At 36.3% G+C, this 22778-nt stretch overlaps 1 protein-coding gene across 5 annotated transcripts in view; it reads left to right on the forward strand.

The window, feature by feature from the left end:
- The window catches only part of C1H8orf34 (chromosome 1 C8orf34 homolog), a 152306-nt gene that overhangs the window by 36227 nt on the left and 93301 nt on the right, over nt 1-22778 (forward strand). For all 5 annotated transcript variants that reach the window (XM_032127158.1, XM_032127125.1, XM_032127134.1 and 2 more), the window contains 2 exons: nt 14225-14253; nt 20430-20599. In XM_032127158.1, the coding sequence (XP_031983049.1) occupies nt 14225-14253; nt 20430-20599 (199 nt within the window). The remainder of the gene's footprint in view (nt 1-14224; nt 14254-20429; nt 20600-22778) is intronic.

Genomic DNA, 22778 nt, shown 5'->3' on the forward strand with positions numbered 1-22778 from the left:
AGTTTACTCACAAATCAGTTGCTATCCTTAGGGATCGGGGATCGCTCTGCTTGCAATTCTCTACCATTTTTTACAGAACAGGGGGTACTGCAACACGCGTATCAGACAACAATGCCTGTGGAAAAGAAATATATATGGACCGATTCTTGATAGATGTTTCAGAGAGATGTTTATTTCTCCAGCCACATGGCCGGGGCTCTGCCGAGGAACTGAGGCAATCACGGGACCCGAGGGTCCCTGCCCGCGCAGGGAACACAAACCAACCAATGGGGAACGAGGCTGAGCAGGGGCAGGGAAACCCCGTGTGTCCCCTCAGGGCCCCTCTCCCAGGGCTACATGGCAGGGGGAGGGCCCCAACAATAAAGAGATCAACAGAGGAGGCTGGTTTAATGAAAATGGTGGGAACATGCAGCAGGGAGGTTTCTCCTTCGTGTGGTAGCAGTTAAACAGGATAAACCTTTGTGAAACCTTAACCTCATTGATGGAGTTCAGACCTGTTATTGAAAAATATTTAGGTATTTTGTATCCATCATTTCCTTGACCTCCTAGTTTTCAAAAAAAATTAAAATATTTTAAAGCATCTCAAATAAATACTCAGAAACATGAAATCCAGTTATTTCATAATAAACCTCATGTATTATCCCTTAAACACTCATGTAACGAGTAGCTCTGAGGTTTACTGGATATGATCAGAAATAGCTGCTCTGTTTTAGTTTTTTTTTTCCTTTTGCTGTCTTTCCTGTAGAAGAGAATTCTGAAATACATTTGTGGGAGCAAGTACTGCTAACAGTTTTTAAAGTATGAAATGATGACAAGTACTCTTTGCCATGCTAGATGAAAACTAGGTGTGGCATGATCTGGGAGATATTTGTGTGAGAAATGCTTATTTCTTCTCTCTTAAAATTTTATACCTGGCAGTTCTTGATTTACTGGCGAATTTTAAGATAGGGGCATCAGAGACAGAGCTGAATGAGGAATGGAAGATTTGTTTTGTGAAGAATTTTGAGGTTCAGCATTTTTCCAAATTGCACCAAATACCCAAAACTAGTTTGCCCAAATCACACTCTCCCAAATGTTTTAGGTTGATCACCACAATTATATTCTGAGAAATTTTCCTACTTGTATTATAGTAGTATAGTTACAGAGCTTTTTTGAAATACTTTTCTAGTAAATTGATCTATCTGCATGTAAGGAGCTAAACCAACTCTGGTCAGAGTCTCTGATTTGCAGCCTTACTATTGCCTGACCGTGATGGATGTGAGTGTAGTTTTCAAGCTTTTCTCCTTTAGAGACTTGTAGCAAAGTTATGCACAGATACAGAAACAATTGTTTTGAATTTCAGAAGGGGTTATTTATTCACTCTCTGGAGATATAAACCAATCAGATGTGAGAGTTCAATAATTAATGCCTAAATCCACTCTTCAAACCTACATCTTTGTCTTTCCTTCAGAATATTGTGAAGGTTCTACTTTTACCTAGATCTATAACTGTACATCCTTAAACCTAAAATAGATTTTGCAGCATTCTGTGCCTCTCTTTTCCTCACAGTTTTATAACTGGAGTGTAAAACTGCAGCTCTTCTGGGTCCTACACTTGGACTGGGTGAATGTACCTGGTCAGCATTGTTGGAGTCTGTTTTTCATAGTTATTTCACAAATGAAACATTCTTCACTGTTTCTTGCTAGTACTTGATGCTTTCTGGTCGTTTGTCAAGATAATACAGAATTTGAATCCCATCCCCCCAAGTGATTTAAATCACTTGCAGCCTGATAATAAGTTCACTTCCATGAATGTGCTCTCTATTTCTTCATCCAGATCATTAATGGAATTATTGTCAGACCTCTTCATGATCCCATTTCAGATCTGACAACCAGCTATTGAAAGCTACTCAGTAAGTCTGTTTTTTCCCACCAGATGTTTATCTTCCTTGCAGTGTTTTCACATAGATTGTAATTCACTAATTTTTTTTCACTGAAGTGTCATCTAGGACAGTAAACAGTCTTATAGCTGAAGTATTTTGCATCTGCTTCTTCCTCTTATCCACTAAGCAAGTTTCCCAGTTGAGAATACAATTAGACTAATTTGACGCGATTCATTCTTGATGAACTCGTGTCCGTTTGTTCTTACCGCCTTTCTATTCCATTAGATGTCGATACATTATTTATTTAGCAGTTTTGTGTATGATTCTTGATGTTGTCTGATTTAGGCTTGGTGGTTAGTAGTCCCCCATATCTTCTCTTTTTCTTTTTCAAAGAAAGATATGTATTTGCCCTTTTCTGTCCTCTCTATTCTTGAAAGACAGTTGCTAATGGATTAGAGGTTTCTTCAGTTAGTTAGTTAAATGCTCTGGAGTGAATTTCACAAGAGTCTGCCAACTTGACTGTATCTAAATCACCAGCATATCTTTCAGCTTCCCTTGTCTGTCTTGTAGTTTTTCCTCTTAAAACCACTACTGTTAAGCATCTGGCTGCAATTGATTTTTTTTTTGTAAAGACTGAAGCGGTGAAAGTATTTAACACTGGGAATTCTTTGTATCATCTCTTACTTGCTTTCCTTCTCTTTGAAGTAGTAGTTCTGTATTTTAATTTGTTCTCCTTTTCTAGTGTATTTATAGGATCTTTTCTTATGGCTTTTTATGTTCTTTTATAATTGTTAGTTACTCTGCACTTTAACCTTTCTTTTTTTTTTGTATCATTTAAACACTTGCATCAGATTAATTCTAAGCTATATGTCCTTGTTTCTGTTCTAAGCTATATGTCCAAGGTTTTGTACTTCTGATATTCATTTAATTTCAAGGAATAAAAAAATTCTTTGCTATTATTTCTTACATGTCAGCATGATATAAAAAAATCAAAATGAAAAATGTGAAATTTTTCTAAAAATAGAAAAGGTATAATTTTGAAAATAAATGAGGGGTTTTTTTGTTCTCCCAGAGATAGAATGTAGATTGCACATAGGAAATAGGGGGCTTAAATGAATAGAAGGTCTAGGACTTTATAAGGTGCATGAAGCTCATTCTGTGCTGTACCCAAATAAACATCCCATGTGGTGAATTTTAAGAAAGCCATCACAAGCTCCCATGTCTACCTCTCGTGACGCTTGTTTTGGGCTGTCTAGTTAGTGCTTTTGGTTCTACAAGTGTGCCATTACTCTAATGCTGCATTTGATAATAATCTTATTTTGAAGTGTTGTGGGACAGACACTGGGCTCAACAGAGGGCTGAGTACACAAATGATCAAAATATATTATCAATGGCTTTATACAGCACTCTCTCTTTTGTTCTTCAGTATTTTAACAGGGAAGAGTGACACATGAAATGAAATGTTTGAAGTTAAATGAATTTTCCATCAAGTCCTGGATCCAATTTCTTTACATTTTAAAGATAAGCTTTGCATCTTTTAGTGAGTTTCCATGAGTTTCGAGTCTTGAGTTGCCTGTTAGGCAGTTGACACAGCCTGTGAATTAAATTCTAGTTTCTATTGCTTCATTTACTTTTCAGTCTAAATACCTGCTTTGAGACAAACTTGTGCACTTCATGCAAAATTCAAACTGCCTGTAAGCTTTGGAAGGTGAGACTTGGGCACTTAGATGTCTGGTCTCTTCTGTATTCAGTCCTAGTCATTAAAACTGAACTTGCTTATATTTGGAGCCTTTCTCCCAACTGCCATCAAGAGTGTGTGCGTCTGTGCTGCAGTAGGTCCGAGAAACTGATAGTGACTTCATACTCAGAGTTAAAAGTATCTTAGGAGTTTTGAGAGTCTGGAGAAGGTTACTGTTGTAATTATGGTCTAAGCGTGGTGGAGCTTGCTGATTTAAGTATACCGTTTTTCAGAGGCTTACCCACATGGGAGAGCTGGGTTTTGTTTGCTTCTTCAATCAGCTGTATGTCATGGAAGTGGATTTGGAACTATCAAATCATCTATTTAGGGAAGATTTTGGTTTATAAAGCAACTTACAGGAATATACTTCATTTCCCTTGTGCATGTTTAATTTTCTTTTATTGCAAGGTCTCTTACCTTTATTGCTGTCATTCTTCTTCCTCTGCTAATCATAAGGAAGAAAAGTTCCATCCTGTTTCAAATGTATGCTCTTGTATTTCACCTTCTGGCCTGTTTGCCTTTAAACAGAATTAAAATCTGTATAGCTAAGGATCTTGCTAATGAATATGACTTTGTCCTTCCCCCATTTTCTGAGGATGGAAAAATAGATAACAAGATATGGAAACCAGTGAATTATGAGAGTTTTGAGCAGGGGAAAATTGAGGACTAAATCAGTGAGATCTTGCTGCAATTAGGGGGGAACTCTGCATACTTAATGACAACTTTGCATCTTTTATATGAATAGTTAAGGATTAGGGTGCATATTGAAAATGTGTGCATATTGAAGGTTTCAGTTTATACACGGTAACTGCATTTGATGAAAAAATGTCTTCTGCTGTGAGATGGGTACTCTTTCATAATCACACATAGCCTTTCAGTGAAAATAACTGACATTTCGTTAGTAGTGTTTGGATACTTGTTCAGGCCAGGTGTGCTCTTCAGATCAGAGGGGAAGAAACAAATTTATCATGCTTTGAATTCAATTGAAATTCTAAGGTAAAAAAATGGTAATTAGTTAACATTAACCAAAAGTATTTGATAATGAATCCAAGTCAGGATCGGGGAATCCCAGAAAAAATGATATCTATGTACAACCAACAGGAGAAAAATCCTCTTTTGTTTCTTAATTTCAAAGGGGAGTAATCAATAAACAATCAGTAAATAAGGAAACCATGGGTTTCCATCTAGTAGGAAATATTGCTGGAAATCATAATGAATTATAGAATCACAGAATGGTTGAAGTTGGAAGGGACCTCTGGAAGGTATCTGGTCCATCCCTGCTGCTCAAGCAGGCTCACCTAGAGCCACGTGTCAAGGCTCTTCAATACCTTCAAGAATAAAAGACCTCCAAGTCCCTCCAGAGTATCTCAAACAGTTATTTATCATAGTGTTAGAATCAGTTTATGTTGTTTATGCTTATGTTATGAAAGGCAAGCACGATCTTACCTCTTTAAGAAAAATATAAAATAGTAAAACGTAAAAGCATATGTTCTGTTTATCTTTTACAGGGAAGAAGATAAGCAACAAGAGTAAAAAGCTCATAACTACAAGGGTAGAACTAGTTCTAAACAAAATCACAATATGTTAACAAACCGCTAAAATCATGTCCTCAGTTTTGTGGATGAACTTGCGAGTATGTGGGATGTGAGAAGCTTTATATATACATCATGAACTACTTGAATGTATTTAGCAGTCTGTGAAAAACACATTAGAATGGGGTTTCATTTAGAAGCTTCTACACTGTAGGAAACCATTAATGATTTACATTACAGTTATGGAAGATGAACTTGAGTTGAATGCCACTTACATTTATTGAAGCCAGACATTTCTGTTGGTGAAGATGATTTAACTGTAAAAGCACATCTTCAGGACATGTAACTAGACTTTTGTCAATTGCCTTATGAGGGGCATTGTTTTAAGACATAACATGTTAGTATTTTTTTTTCAATTGTATACAGTTGGTCTGAAATGGACTTGAGTCTATAAAGATGACTTCCCTGTTATCAGTTGATCATCTAGTCTTAAATGTGTTCTGCTAACTGAACCACAGGACTAGTCATCATGTAGAGGATTTTTCCCTTCTTCTCTACAATCTGAACTTTAAAATTATGTTATTCTTGCATGAGATCAATGCTTGTGATTTATTTTGAGATCAACATTTTTAGATAAGCTCAATCAAACCTTTAGGGAAGATAAATTTATCTCAGTATGGCAGCTGTTATCTGATACTGCCTTTGCTCATAAAACCCACTTATTTTTAATATGATGTAGAAGTAATAATACAAAATAATGATATTTCTGAGATTGAAACAGGATGAATATGAGCATAATTATTCCTATTCAATTATAAACCGGGGCTTGTATGGTCAGGAAATCACTGCTACTTTAGTTTTAAGTATCTTTTTCCTACAGACGTTAAAATTTTAATCACCTTTGTGAAGGTATTTGCCATTCTGATCCAACCTACCCTAACTTTCAGGACTAGAGTCTTGTTTTGAGTAACCTTGCCCTTTTCTGGAACATTATTTGGCTTGCTAAAAGTTTCTCTAATACTATCGCAGAACTGGGCTTTGTGTGACTGTCATCTTGGATATGGAACTTTCTAGTTCTTAGTACAAGGGGCATTCGTGGGGCAGCAGAATGTGAGCTATGACTCTATCCTTGGCTACTGGATGCTGTGGGCTACCCATCTTAACCCACCTGCTGCAGTGTACACCTTCCCCTAAAGAGTTCCGTAGTTTTGATTATTCTCTTCTGAAATGACCTTGGCCTAGGAGAGTTTCTGGGATATAATATTTGTTGGGTACTTTGCCTTTTATTTCTCTGTGTTTGCATAATTCATTAGTCACTAAACCTAATCCTGAAACCTGTATTCTTCATTGGAGCCACCCAGAAATTTGGATATAGAAATTCTGCAAGTCTAAAGCAGAGGTTATTTTGCTAGGGATTAATTTTTTTTAATCTTTTTAAAAGCCAGTATGAGGAGGAGGGATTAAATCCATGTTTTCTAGATAGTAACTATAAGATGTATAGTGTGCTCCGGTGTTGATGTGTGGTGCCTTGTAGATGACAGTTTCTCTTGTTCTAATATGGCCAAGTGTTGGGAGGAATATTGTCCTCCTTCAAGATGAATACCACTACAAAAAGTTTAAAGTTGCTTAATAATACGCGGGCATACACCCCTCATTGGTAAAAACTCTGAGGTTTCATTTCACTATGCCTTCACATAAAATCTCTGAGTTACTATTGGAGGAAATATGTCTAATGTTGAAAGTGGTAAAATGACTCACTGTAGGTAAAGGCTATTATGACAGTCAATGACAAATGTATTTTAAAGTTCCTACACAGAAATGAGTGAGATTTTTTGGGTTTTGTGTTCTTTTTCTGGGGGAGGAATGCTTTGTTTGGTGTAACCAGAGCAACCACTTTATGTCCTTTATAATCCAGGGATGGTGTGAAATAAATAATTTCAATTTTCCTTGTGTTCAATACACAGTTCAAACAGGTACAGCCACTAGAACATACAATGCTGCCTGCTGCAGTATGGCACAAGGTTTTGCCATGGGAAATGCAAGTATATTTAAGATGGCCTGTCCCACCAATAAGAAGAACGTAAACTTTCTGTGAGAATTTAGACTTGGAGAATGCATTGGGGCAGTGAACTGCTGGACAGTTGATACGTGATATGATATTCCTGTGTTTGTGCTCAAAGCTGCAGGATTAATAATGGTAGAATAAGAATGCTGTTTCTGTCCTGGAGTTTCTTACAGAACCTGTGATATGCACTATGAGGTTGACAGTCCAACCATCCAGAAGTTCCCTGGCCTAGACTGATCCTGAGAATGAATTCTGTCAAGTTAGTCAGAGTTGCGTTGAGGTTGTCGTAGTATGTCTAAACTTTGTATGTCAGAACCCATGTGCCAAATCTAGAAAGCTTTGTTTGGCAGGTAGGAAAACTGGCTATTGGGAGCTCTGTGGCCATCTTCTGGATGTTTAGGAAAATGCATATATATTTCCTTGAATATTGAGTTAAGTAATGGTAGTCTGGCATACATTAAAGCAGTAGTATTTTATTTTCTTAAGACTGGGTGCACATTAGACTTCTCAGATGTACATTGTGCCTTTAGAAACATGTAAGTCTTTAAAAATCTCCTCCACAAATTTTTATTTTGTTTCATTTTGTTTTATTTCTTCCTGTAATTATTTAAGGACCACACATAAAAGCAAAAATGGTAGATATCCCTGAAGTTCCAAAACTTTCATTCTTACCAGAACACCAGGTGTATTTAACATATGAAAGTATTGCTGAATTTTAAGCTACTGTAAAGCTGATCAGGAATAATGCAGCAGTTAGGCTTTTTATGACTTGCCATTTCATAAATTATGAATGGTTTGAATTGGAAGGGACCTTAAAGATCATCTAGTTCCAGCCCTTTCTGTGAGCTGGGGATCTAGTAACTAGATCTAGTTACTCCAGGCCCCAGCTAACCTGGGAACACTTCCAGGCATGGGATATCCACAGTTTCTCTGGGCAACCTGTTCCAGTGTTTTGCCACCCTCACAGTAAAGAATTTCTTCCTAATATCTAATCTAAACATACCCTCTTTCAGTTTGAAGCCATTGTTCCTTGTTCTATCACTACATGCCCTTGTAAAAAGTCCCTCTACAGCTTTCTGTAGCCCGTTTTTAGGTACTGGAAGGTGCTATAAGGTCTCCCTGGAGTTGTCTCTTCTCCAGGCTGAACAACCCCAACTCTCTCAGTCTGTCTTTATAGGGGAGGTGCTCCAGCCCTCTGAGCAGCTTCATGACCCTCCTCTGGACTTGCTCCAGCAGGTCCATGCGCTTCTTTTTTTGGAGGCCCTAGAGCTGGACAAAAGTACTCCAGGTGGAGTCTCACAAAAGCAGAGCAGAGGCAGAGATCACCTCCCTCAGCCGGCTTGCTACACTGTTTTTGATGCAGCCCAGGGTGAGGTTGGGCATTCTGGGCTGCAGGTGTACATTGCTGGGTAATATCAAGCTTCTCATCCACCAGCACTCAGAAGTCCTTCTACCCAGGACTGTGCTCAGTCCATTCTCTGCCCAGCCCATACTTGCGCTTGGGAGTGCTCCAGTGCAGGTGTAAGACCTTGCACTTGGCCTTGTTGAACTTCCATGAGGTTTGCACAGCCCCCCACCTCTCAAGCCTGTCAAGGTTCCACTGGATGGCATCCCTTCTCTCCAGAGTGTCAACTGCACCACACAGCTTGGTGTCATCAGCAGACTTGCTGAGGGTGCACTCGACCCCACTATCCATGTTACTAATAAGGACAGTAAACAGCACCCATCCCAATACCGTCCCCCGAGGAATGCCATTCACCACTGGTTTCCACTTTGAGCCGTTGACCAAAGTTCTTTGAAGTGTAGCCATCCAGCAATTATCCACTGAATGATCCACCCATTAAATCTGTATCTCCCCAGATTAGAGACAAGGATGTCATACAGGACAGCGTCAAGTGCCCTGCACAAGTCCATGTAGATGATGTCAGTTGGTCTTTTTCAAAAAGACCTGAACTTGTGTGGTGCCTTTTGTTTTGAAAATTAATTTTATGCTGTTGAATTGAAAACATCAAAGTCTAAAAATCGTTTTTGAAAGAGAAATATTATCACTGAGTGTAGACACATTAGGTATTGGATAAATAAAAGTCTTCTGCTAAGAAGTGCGTATGCAAAAGATAGGCATTTTTAAGACTCATGGAATTGTTATTAACAATGTTCAGTTTTCTTTAAAACAAAAGTTCATTTCTTGGTAATCTAGAATTGAAGCTCAATGTCCTAAGCAGAAAGCTTGTATGTGGAAGATACTCGTTCTAGACTCAGAAGGGAATTTATTTTGTTAAGATATGTTGCAAAGGTTTTGAGAGGTGGCTTTTACATCAACGAAGATGCTGTAGTGCTGTATTGATCATCGTCTTTATTTCTCCATACTTACTATTGTGCTTCTGCAGATTGTCATAGGGATAGAAGACTGGGAAGAGAAATCTAAGATAGTCAGGAAAAGAATGGTTTTAATAATCCATGCTAATTTTAAAAGAGGCGTGACAAACTACTGATTTAGTATTTTAAATATAGAAATCTAAGTTAAATGGCTAATACAGCGTGAGATACACTTTTTAGGCAATCTGCTTAAAATAGACATGATAATAGTAATTAAAGTATAATAAGTACTAATAAATTACATTGTTATTACATTGTTTGTTAGATATATTTCATTGAATCATAGCATGCCAAACCTTTCTTGCAATCAGACAGTACATTGTTCTTCCAGTCCTCTTCAAAAACCAAGCTAGTGAGAGAATGAGTGTTCCGGTAGAAAGAGGCTGTGCTAGCATCAACAGCCCCTCTCCAGATTTGTTGCTGATCAGAGATGGCAGTAGTTGTGGCTGTGGAGCATTTCTGAAGGACTGTGGAAGCATGTTCATACCAATTATTTCGTTGTTCAGCACCCTTACAGCACAGAGGGTTGTTACATTCTAAAGTGGAAACAAGGAATTTGTCTTCCTAATTCACCAGACAACTGAGTGGGCTGGATACTTGTGATACCTGATCAAATTTTAGCACCTGTAATTACTTGTAAAAGGGAGGATTTTTTAAAGACATGAAATTGGCAGCTAGCTACCTAAATAATTACCACGATAAACCTTGTCCATGAGCCTTAGCTGATGGAAGCAAACTTCTCACCCCTTTAGTTGGAATGGTTAGTAAGAGTGGTTGGTCTGTTGTACAGTTGTCAATCGCATTATGATATAAAACTGTGGCAAACATTGTCTGTGAGAAACAGCTGTTATACGAGAAAAGGTAAAGCATACTCCTTTATTGCTAGAGGATTTACCTTTGACATCAGAAGACCTCTCCCAACAAAGGCAGGTGAGCAGTTTTAACCGTTCCCTTCTTTTCTGCTACTCAGTGTCTTGCAGCAGGGCAAGGATGATGCAGCTTTAGAACTTCCATTCTCTATGTTCATCATCATGCAGAATCAGGCTTTAAATGCGCTAAGCTGAGGGAAGTCAAAAATAGTTGTTCATAGTAACTTTTATTCTGACAAAGCCATAGGATTTAAGGTTGAATAAACTAGATGTGTCAGTTTTTCTGGTGTTAGAGTTTTATTGTGATTAGGATTAAGTTTTGATGGAAAAGGCTACCGTTTGAAGAAGCGACTAAATTGTCAGGTTAAAATTTTTTAGTGTATGGACATTTTGGCTATACCTCTGAATATTTTGCCTAAAACTGAAGCGTTGTTGCCATTTAGTAGTTTCATGGAATGGGCTTTCCCTTTGCCTCTAGTATTCTGTGATTTTATAGTGCTGTTTTCCTATTTAGAAGATATAAAAAGTAAATGAAAATGATTACAGAAAATACAGAGAGCATAATCAATTACTTGCTGTCACCTATGCAAAGAAGTGAGAAAAGGGTTTTCTTTTTGAAAAATTCTGATGTCTGGATACTAGTAATTACATGAACTGGAGATAGCAACCATTGTTACCATTTCTTCACAGAAATTCAACTATTTTAAATTGTCAGTGTATTACTTGAAAATAAAGTAACTGAGTAACCTATTTGATTACTGAAAAGTCATGAATCTGCTAAGGGTGAAGAAATTAACAGAAATCCTAAATACTCCTGTACAATAACGGTGACTATCTCTAGTTGTGTTCTCAGGACTCGGGATTAAGGTTTCTTTGGTTGGGTTGTTTTTTTAATGTTATGGTAAATAGGCAAGAGTTTTAATTTTTTTGAGAAGTTGTTTTGTGAAAACCGGAGTCCATATTGCTCCACCTGACATCTGTGCCCAAAAATTGATGTTGCTGTTATGATTTTTTGTCTACTGCACACAGGGTGCAAATCCCCCTCCTCTCAAATTCAGCCAAGATATTCTGCGAGTTTGGCAACTGCAAAGAAAATTGTTAAGAGTTGGGCACACACTAGCTATAGTGCAGTAGTGTCTTGGAAGGAAGTAAGTGTTTTTACAATCCAGGGTTTTTTGGGGTTATTTGTCCTAGCCTCTGCTAATGGAGTTGTGTTATCAGTAACTGAAAGAATGCTGTTAATATTAATGAGGCTCAAGACGTAACAAGAAGATCTGTGTGACTGACATGGTAAATACCACCTCCACAAGAATCACTGTGCTAAGATTGCTGTAACAAGCTCCTTATAAAGTTTCTTCCCCAGAATCCTTTTTCTTTTCTCTTGATGCCACATTAGAGAGAGAGAGAGCTAAAAAGAGTTTGCAGGTTTAATTCTGTGATTGCAAAGATCAAAGATTTCTAAATTTGCAAAATTTTATTTTGGCAACATGTCCTCAGAAGCTGCTAATTCTCTACATGCTTGTCTAAAAAATACAGTTTGTTTTAGTGTCTTGATACTGTTTCCAATTTAGTAAAGAAGAAATCTGAGGCATTCTGGTCAATTCAATTATTCAGTTCAGTCTCTTCTCTAAATTCAGAGTAAGTTCTGGAGAGCAATAGGACTTAGACAAAGAATTTTACTAAAAGCACACTCATTTAGACTATAGATGTTTTAAAATTTTATGTCTTATGTAATTTAATCAGAGAAGTTAGTAAAGCTTTTTGAGTGAGGCATATAATAGTATGTACTGCTTTTTCCATTTGCTACTTTGTACTTTTGGTACTGATCTTTGATAGGCAACGTAGGCGATTGGGTAGTAAAAATTATTTGGCATTTTTTTGGAACAGAGTTTTGGAAATGACAGGATTACCTTTTGCATTTTCTTTTACCATACTTGAAAATTCGTATTTTTGAGGGGTAAGTCAACACAAGATAAAATTGCCCTTCCATCCACTCCCAAGTTACAAAGACCTATTCATAGAGATATGTGAAAGCAGAAGAAAAGGGTACCAACCTTTAATATAAGGGAATCAACCTGTATCAGAACAAAATAAACTATATTAACATTATGGGAAATGGCTGAGAAAAAGTAGTTTGACTGGTTAGAGAGAGAGTATATGTGGTTTTAGAATGGATTGACCTTGGTTATGCAAAATGCATTCATGTGATGGTTGATGGTAATCAGGTTTTCAAAGATGAGGTGAAAAGAAGCTTGAATTAGGTTTTTACTACCTTCAAGAGTGCACTTATATTCTCTCTAGAAGATGTCCATTTGGAACTGGAGAAATTCATAGCACCTTATAGTCTGGTTGATGCAACCTGGTTATTATGCTCTTTGGGCATTAGTGTTGTGTCTGGGCTAAATAATAGTCTGAAGTTATTAAAAACTGGTTAATTGCAGTGAGGGATAGAAGGATCAGTCAAAACAGATCTTTTTCAATTTAATCTACTTTAGTACTATTGAATTACTGTGAATATTTTGTTAACTCATGCCATATTTCTTATATGTTGATGAGGTCTTTAAATTATAATTGCAGTTCTCGTAGCACTTTGTTCTTTTAAAAACAGAAATTGCTGTAAGGAATTCCTCTAAACTGAGAATTAGCCAAATCGAGTTAATCATGAAAAGCACAGTAAAAAACCCCAAAGAATTCATGTAGTTGTGCTATACCAAATCATATAGACTTATATATATGTATATGCTTATATATTAGCTTATACGGCTACACTCTTTAGTGTGATTTTAGAAAGAGTAACTATCTACTCAGTTGGTACTACATATTTTGCAATGTCAACTCTTGCATTCCGTCAAAGAAGGTGTCTTGATAACATGATAAAAATTAGAAAATAATTTTCAAATGTGTGTTCTCCCTATTTATGGGTGCTTCTCCACTTATTTTCCTCCACCAGGAGAAGCTTTTCTTTGGTTTTTGAAGTTCTAATCTGGAAATGTTTCTCATTAAACCTCATAAGAATCTAGGAGATGCTTGTTTCCAATGTATCAGAATTTTCAACATGGTAGCATTATATATATGATGACTTGATTACGCCTTTTGATATACTGATGTGTGTAAAAAATTAAAAATTCTGAGACCAACTCTGTGTACTTAATGTGCTACAGAATAGAAATAATTGAAACATGACATGATGGAAGCAGGCATAGGGAAGCCTTGGGCAGGCATCTGCAGAAAAGATGAACAAATATACAAGTTCTTTTTCAGAGGATTTAGAAAAAGTTTTGTATTCTATTGTGAAATTTTCTTTATTCTCTGAAGTTCCACCTATTTTTATAGGATCATTTCTACATTTCATTGTGAAGAAAGAGAGAAGAGAAATGTCCATATTGCCCTTAATTGCAGCATAATGTGTTATGCATGCTGGTCAGGGTGAGATTTGCATAATAATGTGTCCATTGGTAAATCTGATATTGCTGATTTAATTTTAGAAAGAAGATAGAAGTATGCTTAAATTTGTTGTCACTTTATTGGCACATCTGCTATTTTCATTTCCATAGTTTTTTGAAAAGTCATTTTGATAATATTGGAGCTGAGAAAAATGAAGAGTGTATTGTTTCCAGGCAATTTCACTAACGGAAAAAAATATGATACATTGTATGGTACAGCAGCATGCAGAGAACAGGATGTACAGTTTTCAGATTTAACCTTACTTTTACTTGCCGTAGTAAAAGACATTTATAGAAAGCGTTTTTCTAAATACTTTTTTATAATCTGCTTTGTTTTCAGGCATTGCTATTTCTGATGAACTTGATAAGGTAAGATTGATAAAAGATGCCTAATGAAAAGTACAAAGAGACACATGATTGTGATAAGGCACATGCCACTCTCCTGGCATACACGCTTCAGTTCTGTTGGGTTCAGAGGAAGTTTGGGTATGGAAAGCTATATGGGTAAGTACGGTGTATGTGGATATACAAAGAGCTTGACCCAGGATGGGCTGTCTAGTATGGAAAAAAAACTCAGTGAGTTTAAGAGACTCTTAATGAGACCGTGGAAATATGTTTGATCTTGACGCCATCTTTGCTTAATATAGTCTGTTGGATTACTTTGTGTACTTTTGGAAACATTTAGCCTTGAATACCTTTTATTCATGATATTGAATTCTGCGTTCCCAGATATGATTTGTGAGAATATTTAGAAATTATTTTTACTTCCCAGGTTTACTGAGGAATGCACAAGGCATAAAGATCAGTCTTTACCTCCTTGCTGAATGCAAAAATGGTCTCTTCTGTTCTGGCCATTTTTGATACTGTACACAGTTAACATGCATTTTAGTTCTAGCTGTAATAAATTCTACGTTGAAAGAGTAATCAAGCTAGGTTTTTTTAATTACTTAAGGAAACAGAACCAATTTTTCTTACCAATTCTCAGCAGTGAACAGCAGTGTGCTTCTAGTGCCAAGAAACTTGCATTGTGTTCTTGGTGTCAGAAACCATTGCTGTCAGGAAAATAAGATCAAAAGGTATATAAGACAGAGGAATAATGCTTAATACAGAACACTTCTGTTTTTAAATAACTTTTATTTCTGCTGGTAAAATGAGGACACAAATCTTTCTGACACAAGTGCATATAAAATACCTTCACTGCGTTCTCCAAGGAAGGCCGGTTAGGTAAGACTGATCAATGTTACCATGCAGTAGTGCACCTGTGGCTGCCATTTCCAAACTATGGCCTAAGTCTTCCTACTGTTTCCATAACTGGGCTCAGAAGTGATGTAAAACGCAATTAGAAAGTCCTTCCATTAGAACCCTCACCTTTAAGAATACTTATGAAGAACTCCATTTGGTTTTGGTTTTTTTGTTGAAAAAAACTCTATAAGATACTGTTTGAGAGAGGAAAAAGACAGTTTAGGCTAGATCCTGGTATCACATACTTTTAGCAAACAATTTCTGGTTGGTTTGGGTTTTTTTAAACTATGATCTCTTATTGTTCAAAAAAATTAATGTTTTTTGAATTTAATTATTTGGTGTGAAAACTGAGATGGAGAACATAATTGGGGAAATTCCACAGGATCCAGCTTGAGTGAAGAGTTAGGGTTTTTTTGTTACTATATACTCTATTTTTTATAATTTGAAATAGGAAGGTAGTAGGTTTTTTTAAAATAAAACTTGGAATTAAGTTATATACATTCAGTTCTTATATTGAATGTTCTTGAAGTCAAAAGCTGTTTGTACAATAAATAAAACCGCAAGCAATTAAACTCTTTAGAGTACATCGTTTGTGCAGTATTTCTTAGCAGGCTTTAGCACAGATTTAGAGATGAAGAGTTGTGGGGTATGCCCCACAAAGAGTGATTTTTTTATCTCCATGGTGAGACTTTCTTAGTGAACTTAGTGAACTTTCTATTTCTTATTTGACCCTTTAAGAATTTTAATGAATGTAAAGTCTAGTCTGTGTTAAGAATTTAAGCATGCCCAGGACTATTTCATGGAATCCTGCCTCCTAGGAATGATCCCTTACACAAGCTAATTCCTGAAATGTTCCTGTGTCTTGTTTCTACATGTATTATTTGTCTTGGGCCAAAAGCAGCCAAAGACTACCTGATAATAGTTGTTTTAACATTCAGAAGAATTTGGTTCTATTTCATCTGAATGTGTTCACAGGTGATGTTTATTTTTCAGGTACAAATGTAGTCAAGTTGTAATTCTTTCTTCAGAAATACATGCTCTTACTAAAGCTTCCTTATCTAAACTGTGTCAGCACTGAATAATTTTTGAAACCACGTTATCTTTGGTTTGGATTAACAGTTTAACTCATCAGATGCATGTCTTGGGTCTAGAACAGCATGGCCAAACTTGGCATTGGATTCTGTTAGAACATCGGCATCGCGTAGATGTTATGAGAGACATATAAAACTCTTCTGTATGCTCTTCCTTGCTTTATTTTCCTGATGATCATGAATATTTTGGGCAACTAAGACTATGCCAGAGCCCATAATTATGCTCTTTTATCTGGGATTTAAATTATGAACCTTAAAAAACCAGAGAATGCATGTATATGTTTCTTTATTTTTGTTTCTGATTGTCTGTTTTTAAAAAATTATTTCTCTCTGGCTTCGGTAACCTCTAGTTTCCTTTGTCAGGGGAGTACTTAATCAGTATTGTTGGTTGATGCAACTCCTCTTCTAAGTAATCCAGTTAATAAGTTAGTTGCTTAGTTACTCGAGCATTTGGATTTGGAAAACCAGTTTTCTCTGAATCACTTTTGTGAAAGAGTGTTTCATTTAAATGGATTCTTGTCAAATATCTGCTCATATTAGCTTTTTGTCAGTACTTAGAGCTTTTTTGCAAGACAGGGATAGAGAAAATATGGCACACAAGATCGGTCTTTCAGTCAAAATTGAATCTTTCAGTTTGACCTATCTTCTAAAATTTCTGAGTTCACTGGTAGCCTTGCAAAAAAAGCAAAAAAAATTCCTAAAATTAATGCAATTAAAACAGATTTATTATAAGAGATTCCCTTCTTTTTCACTTACGTCAGGCTTGCAGAGCTTGGTGTTCTGTCTCTTGTGATGATTCAGCCTCCGTCTCTAGGCCATGGAAGCTATGTAAAGTCAGAAACTGGCACTGCAAGTACACTGTGTAAGGAAAGAAAATAAGGGATGCCTTGTCAGTCACATATTTTAAAACTAAAATGCAGAGTTAATATAATACAGATTTCTGAACTGACTCACCCTCCGTGCCACTGAACAGAAACTATTGAAGGGTTTTAGGAAACTGCGCACTTCCATGCGTAATGTGAAGGGTTTAAGGTAAACAAAGAAGAGCTAGGATGTTAGCCATTCTTTGATATTCATAGAGTTCTAGGCTGAAAAAAACTCTAGAGAAAAACAATGAAGAGTGAGACCTGTCATAGCACTGTGAAATTTGTCTGGAATTCCCAATGATATCTTTCAGTCACTTCAAACATATTAATGTGAGACACCTAAGTATTAGAGATCCAGAGTAAGATCCAAGCAAAGACCTAAAAATTAATAGTAGATTTGGACCCTCAATGTCAATATTAAAATTTTTTTTCTATGCTGTCTAGGACATACTTTCTTCTTATATGTAGTGTACTACAACGGAAACAGGTTACAGTTAATAAAATAGAAGAAATAGCTATTCTTAAGTCATAAAAACCCCCAAATTTCTTCTCACCCCGAAGTATTTCTCACTATGGAGATTCCCTCAAAATCCATATCAGAAAATAGGAATACTGAGCTTTTTAAGTGATGCGTAAATAAATGGATATACAAATGTTGTGCTCCCGGGTAGAGGTTGCATCCAGCAACCACATCTCAGCGCAACGTGAAGAGGAGAATCAGCTGTCCTTCAGTCTTTCCCTTCTTTTCCTAGTCTCCACATAAAGGAAGCTTGAGTGTGTCAAATTGGTAGCCACTGATGTGGATAAGTGGATGACGTTCAGGCTGCACCATGAAATAGTCCTCTTCATTTTAATGCAAATTTAAATGCCTACCTGTACTGAAAATATTTCACTGCACACTGATGTCACTGTCAATCTCTTCTGCTATTTGTGGGGGAATGTAAATTGGAAATCAATTAAGATTCTAAAGTTTATATGAAAAAACCCAACCAAAACTATAAAATGTTGTTTGAGAACAGAATACTTCATCTCAATTTATTGCAGCTTTGAAATACAGTGCCAAATAAACATCCTGGTTCTGAATAGAGCTGTCTCTGATTCTCCATTTAGTGTTTTCACTGAGTGCTTATATAGTTAAAAGGAGGACAATAAATTAGGTCACTGAAACTGTGGTGTACTAATCTAACATGAGTCAAAAAGGAAAGCAAGGTGGTAAAGTGAGGCAAAGCATGAACATTACATTACATTACAACTATGTAATGTAAATTACATCTTTGTTAGTAGAGTATATGAAAGTGCTACTTTAATCTCTAAAATGCCTATGAAAGAAATAAGCATAGCGAGGACAGTCATAGCATTCATTTTTTACTTATTCGTACATTGATTTTGCAGTTCATAGTGTCAGGAAAAACCTACAGTACAGAAAAAAGGGCAAATTTTTAGGTGCTTTGCATTTTCACTTAAGGGACTGAAATCTTTTAGCAAGATTGATATTGCAAGTTATTCTAACTAACTAGTTCCAGGAAAAATTTTTATTAATTATTAGAAAGTATTCTAGGGAGAAAGAGAAGGGTAAAATAGCTAGAATAATAGGAATAAACCTCGTAAGGGGCCAGGTGGTTCATATTTAAACTAATAAAAGCACCTTGTGTAATGAAGGCATTGTGGGTAGTGAAATAATCTTTTTTCTAAGCTGACAAGCATATGATGGTAGTCACACCTGTGACAAGTTACGCTTGTCAAGTACCCAGAGGTGACTCTCATCTAGTATACATTACCAGGCTATGACACAGCTCCAAGTAGATGCACAAAACATGTATTTGTAAGTACATTAAAAAATGGACACCAGTGGTTAAGTATCCTAAAGCATCTGAAGCCACAGATTCAATTTTCAGTGGTCCTTGCAGAAAACAAACATTGTATGAAAGTGAATTAGTCAAGTGGTGGACAACTCTGGGCAGAGGTGTGGAGAGTGTGGTAAAGCACTTGCTGGAACATTGCAGAAAGCAGAAAAAAAGACCAAGGATGAGTGAGTCAGATCCAGGGCCTGGGTTACATTTGACTCTCAAAATAAAAGGTTCTTGTGCTGAGCAAAATCGCAGCATCTAGCCACAGGAGGGTAAATATATTCATACTGAAAGCACTTTGCAGCCTTATTTTTGTTTTTTTTTCTTTCTTTCATTTCAGTAGAGGCCTCTACTTCAAACAGTGCTTTTAACCATATCTGTTTCAATTAGGAGGAGATTTCAAAAGTGGTTTGTTTTTAGGAAAGAGAGAAAATATGGTTTCTAGGCTACGTAGTCAATGTGCTGTACTTTTTCCAGATGCTTTTTGTTTGGAAAGCATTCTTTTATGGCAGGAATATTTATTGAGGCACTAAGTTAGGTAACAGCCAAGGATTTGCTTTCCTATAATTTTCACTCGTTAAATGTTAGGAATATATCTCTCCTAATTAGGCACACTGTGTTTGAAATGTCTTTACTAGCCTACGAAGAGTTTAATTAAAGAAAAATAATTCTTCCTATCCCACAATTTCATATCTTTTTTTTTTTTTTCTGGTATGCAGGTGTGTTTTTTTAGTTTGACTGTACTGTTGTACATGACCCTTTATCTACAACCATTCTAGTAAAATTGAAAACAGAGATACTCACTACATCAGAATGCTTTTTCATATAATTTTAAGGACAACTTGTTTCTTTAATCTAAATTCCTGATATGATGGTGCAAGGTATTGCTATTGTTTTGAATATGTCAGTTACATTTTGCTTGCTTCTTGTAATCCTGTCCAGCTTATTGTCCTCCAGTAAGTGGTTAAAAATAGTTTCAGAAATGCATTTTATTCAAATGTTAATACCATTTTCAAAATAGGAAGATACATTATGTAAAGCCCAGCAGGGTTATTTTTAAAATGCAAAATGCAGATGTATTTATTAGTTTTGCATAAATTCATAATGCAAATAAGAGTGATGCTATTAATCTACAACAGTCTTTTGGTTGGGTTTTTTTATACCAGTTAATGTATAATGTTGCTTAGCAGAACAGATACACTGAAGGTTTTAAGAGCTGTGCATTTATTAAAAAAAAAAGTGATTTTTCTACAGTTGCAATTAAAAAAAAAGAGGCATTTGAGGCATCAGGGTACACAAATATCTCTTGGAATTTTGTTAATGGGAAACTTTTCATTAGTCCATTATTGTTTCTGGGTATTTTGTAGCCTTCTGAAATGATAATGTAATGTATTGGTTTTGTACTTTTAAATTTTTTTTTCTTTTCTTTCTCTATTTACATCTATGTTTGAGACCAAACAGTGCATTGTTTCTTTTTAAAAATTTTTATTTCTCTTCAGGACACAGCAGGTTTCAACACCCCCCTTCTCAGACCTCGTGTGATTGGAGAATGGATTGGCCGTGAAGAGAATGATGCAGATCCTCTGGCTGCTGAGATGTTGCAGCCACCAATACCAAGAAATAAAAATGAGCAGTGGGACAGTGAGGATAGCAGCAGTCCTGGAGGAAGGTGGGTGTTTGATCTGGCCTATAAAATGTATATTTTGTGAAACAGAGCTGTCTTTGTTACAAAAATTCTATTTCTGAGGGCAGAGTGCAAGGGCTTTTTAATACCCATGCCATAGTGTGAGCACATGTAGAATAAATAGAAGTCATTAATATGTGACTTTTTTCTTCTCATGCTTTTATAGATGATTAACTTAATACCCATTTGCAATCCTATGGATTTATTCCCATGTGTAAAGCTAGGTATTTTGACATGGTTGGGGTCCATTGTGTAATAATGTTGTGATGCGTAGCTTCATTCAGATACTTCATACCCTTCCCTCTTTCCAGGATTGGTAGTAGCTATTTATTACTCTTCTTGACACTTTAGTGATAAATCTGATTTTCTCATTTAAAGGAGAGATAGACAAGGGAAGCAATATCTTTGTTATTTTTAACAGGACTTCCTAAATTCATTTTCATTTCACATCTCAGCCTTTTGATGTTAATAACAAGTCTTTCTCGAAGAGAAAATTTTGTTCTTTGCAGTAAATAACTTCTGAAGATTTATTGTGCTTGACTGAAAGAGTTTGTGCTTCAGCTACATGAATGAGATTATAATACAAGGAGTCCATTTTCCATGATTTAAAGATATGTTTATCACAGTAGGTTAAGTACTCACAGCCTTGCTTTAAAAGGGATTCATGTCTTTCTTTTTAAGTGTAAATCTTCTGCACTGCCTCTGTTAATTGGCTTAAACACCTACGTTTCTCCCTTAGCCTTGTAGCATTTCTCCTTGGTTATAACAAGTACTTTGACTGCAGCAGACACCTTTTTCTTCCTTTTTTTAGAAGGCAAAAACTCTCTGCTTTCCCTTTGAAAAGGTCTGAGGTATTCCTTCACTTCACATTCTTCCAGGTGCTTTCTATGTTGGAATTCAACTCCCTGTCACACTGAAACTAATGTGTGACTAGATGTGCTCTTACAGACTGCATTCATTAACTTTCCTCACATCTTGGGAATATTTGTTATCCATGAGTAGTTCATTTAATTAAATTATCGTGGGGGTACCTGTGAGTACTACTATTTCAAAGAAGTAGCAGCGTGTAGTTAACAATCCCTCAGCCAGACCTTTGACAGGAACCAACACAACTCGGACTCTGGGTCTCTCCAGTGCAGTTCCTGGGAAAATAATGGAGTCAGCAACTGGCACTACAGCTTGATTGTGCAGACCTGGGTTCTTTTTCCTTATTCAGCAGTCCAGTAAAGGCACTGAATAAAGATCTGTTCCATGTTGCAGAGCAAATTGAGGATATTGTATCCCCTCTGTCAATAGAAAGGAGCAGAAATGAGCATCTCTAATTTCCAGAAGGAAGCAAAGAGGTCTAGTTCTGAGCAACAGATGATTCAAAGCAGCACATTCTTCTCTTTGTAGAGGGTGGTACAAGCTGTGAGAAACCTCACAGCTAATGCTATAATTAAAAAATGTGATGAATGGCTTTGAGAGTAGTATTTGAGGAATCTTGTTGAGTAACATGACAAAATCAGGTTGCCTGGTGTGTGAATAAGGAGAATATAGGGAACTTTATGCCAGGAAAGACTCATGGGATACTGATATCTCTGTTTTTAGGTGCAGTAAGTGCTGAAGGCCTATTGAAAAATATGTATCGTTAAGTGGGAGTACTGATTTTCAGTAGAAATCAGTAACTACTAAATTACATGCAGCACATGGATTTACATTTGGTTGACTGATTTTATGTCTGGGATAATTCTTTGCTTCATTAGCATTTCATCAGCTTTTGTAAGACATGTATAAAAATCATGTTTGCAGTCTTGCAAAGGAATCATAAAGTTGCAGAACTTCAAGATAGTGGTGATACTAAAATTGATGCCAACTATATATGGAAGTTTAGAAGTTGATCAAGATTAATCTGAATATTTAATAGCAGTTTACTAATAACTGGTGGTTGCTTCAAGGTCTGATTCAGTGTTCCTGTGAATTAAAGTGCTATTAGCAGAATTTGGAATTGACCGCCCACCAAATGCATGAGACAAGTACTAGGTAATGATAACTTGGTTTTAATGTAGCAAATGCCTTGTAAATCTAAAAACAGTGGGAAGAGTATAAGTTTTGCTATCAAAAGAGTGAAGTTATCAGTTGTAAAGAATTTTTATGTATTTCATAGTTAATGTGGCCTTAAATA

This window comes from Corvus moneduloides, chromosome 1 (assembly GCF_009650955.1).
Source record: "Corvus moneduloides isolate bCorMon1 chromosome 1, bCorMon1.pri, whole genome shotgun sequence".
In the NCBI taxonomy this organism is placed as follows: Eukaryota; Metazoa; Chordata; class Aves; order Passeriformes; family Corvidae; genus Corvus; species Corvus moneduloides.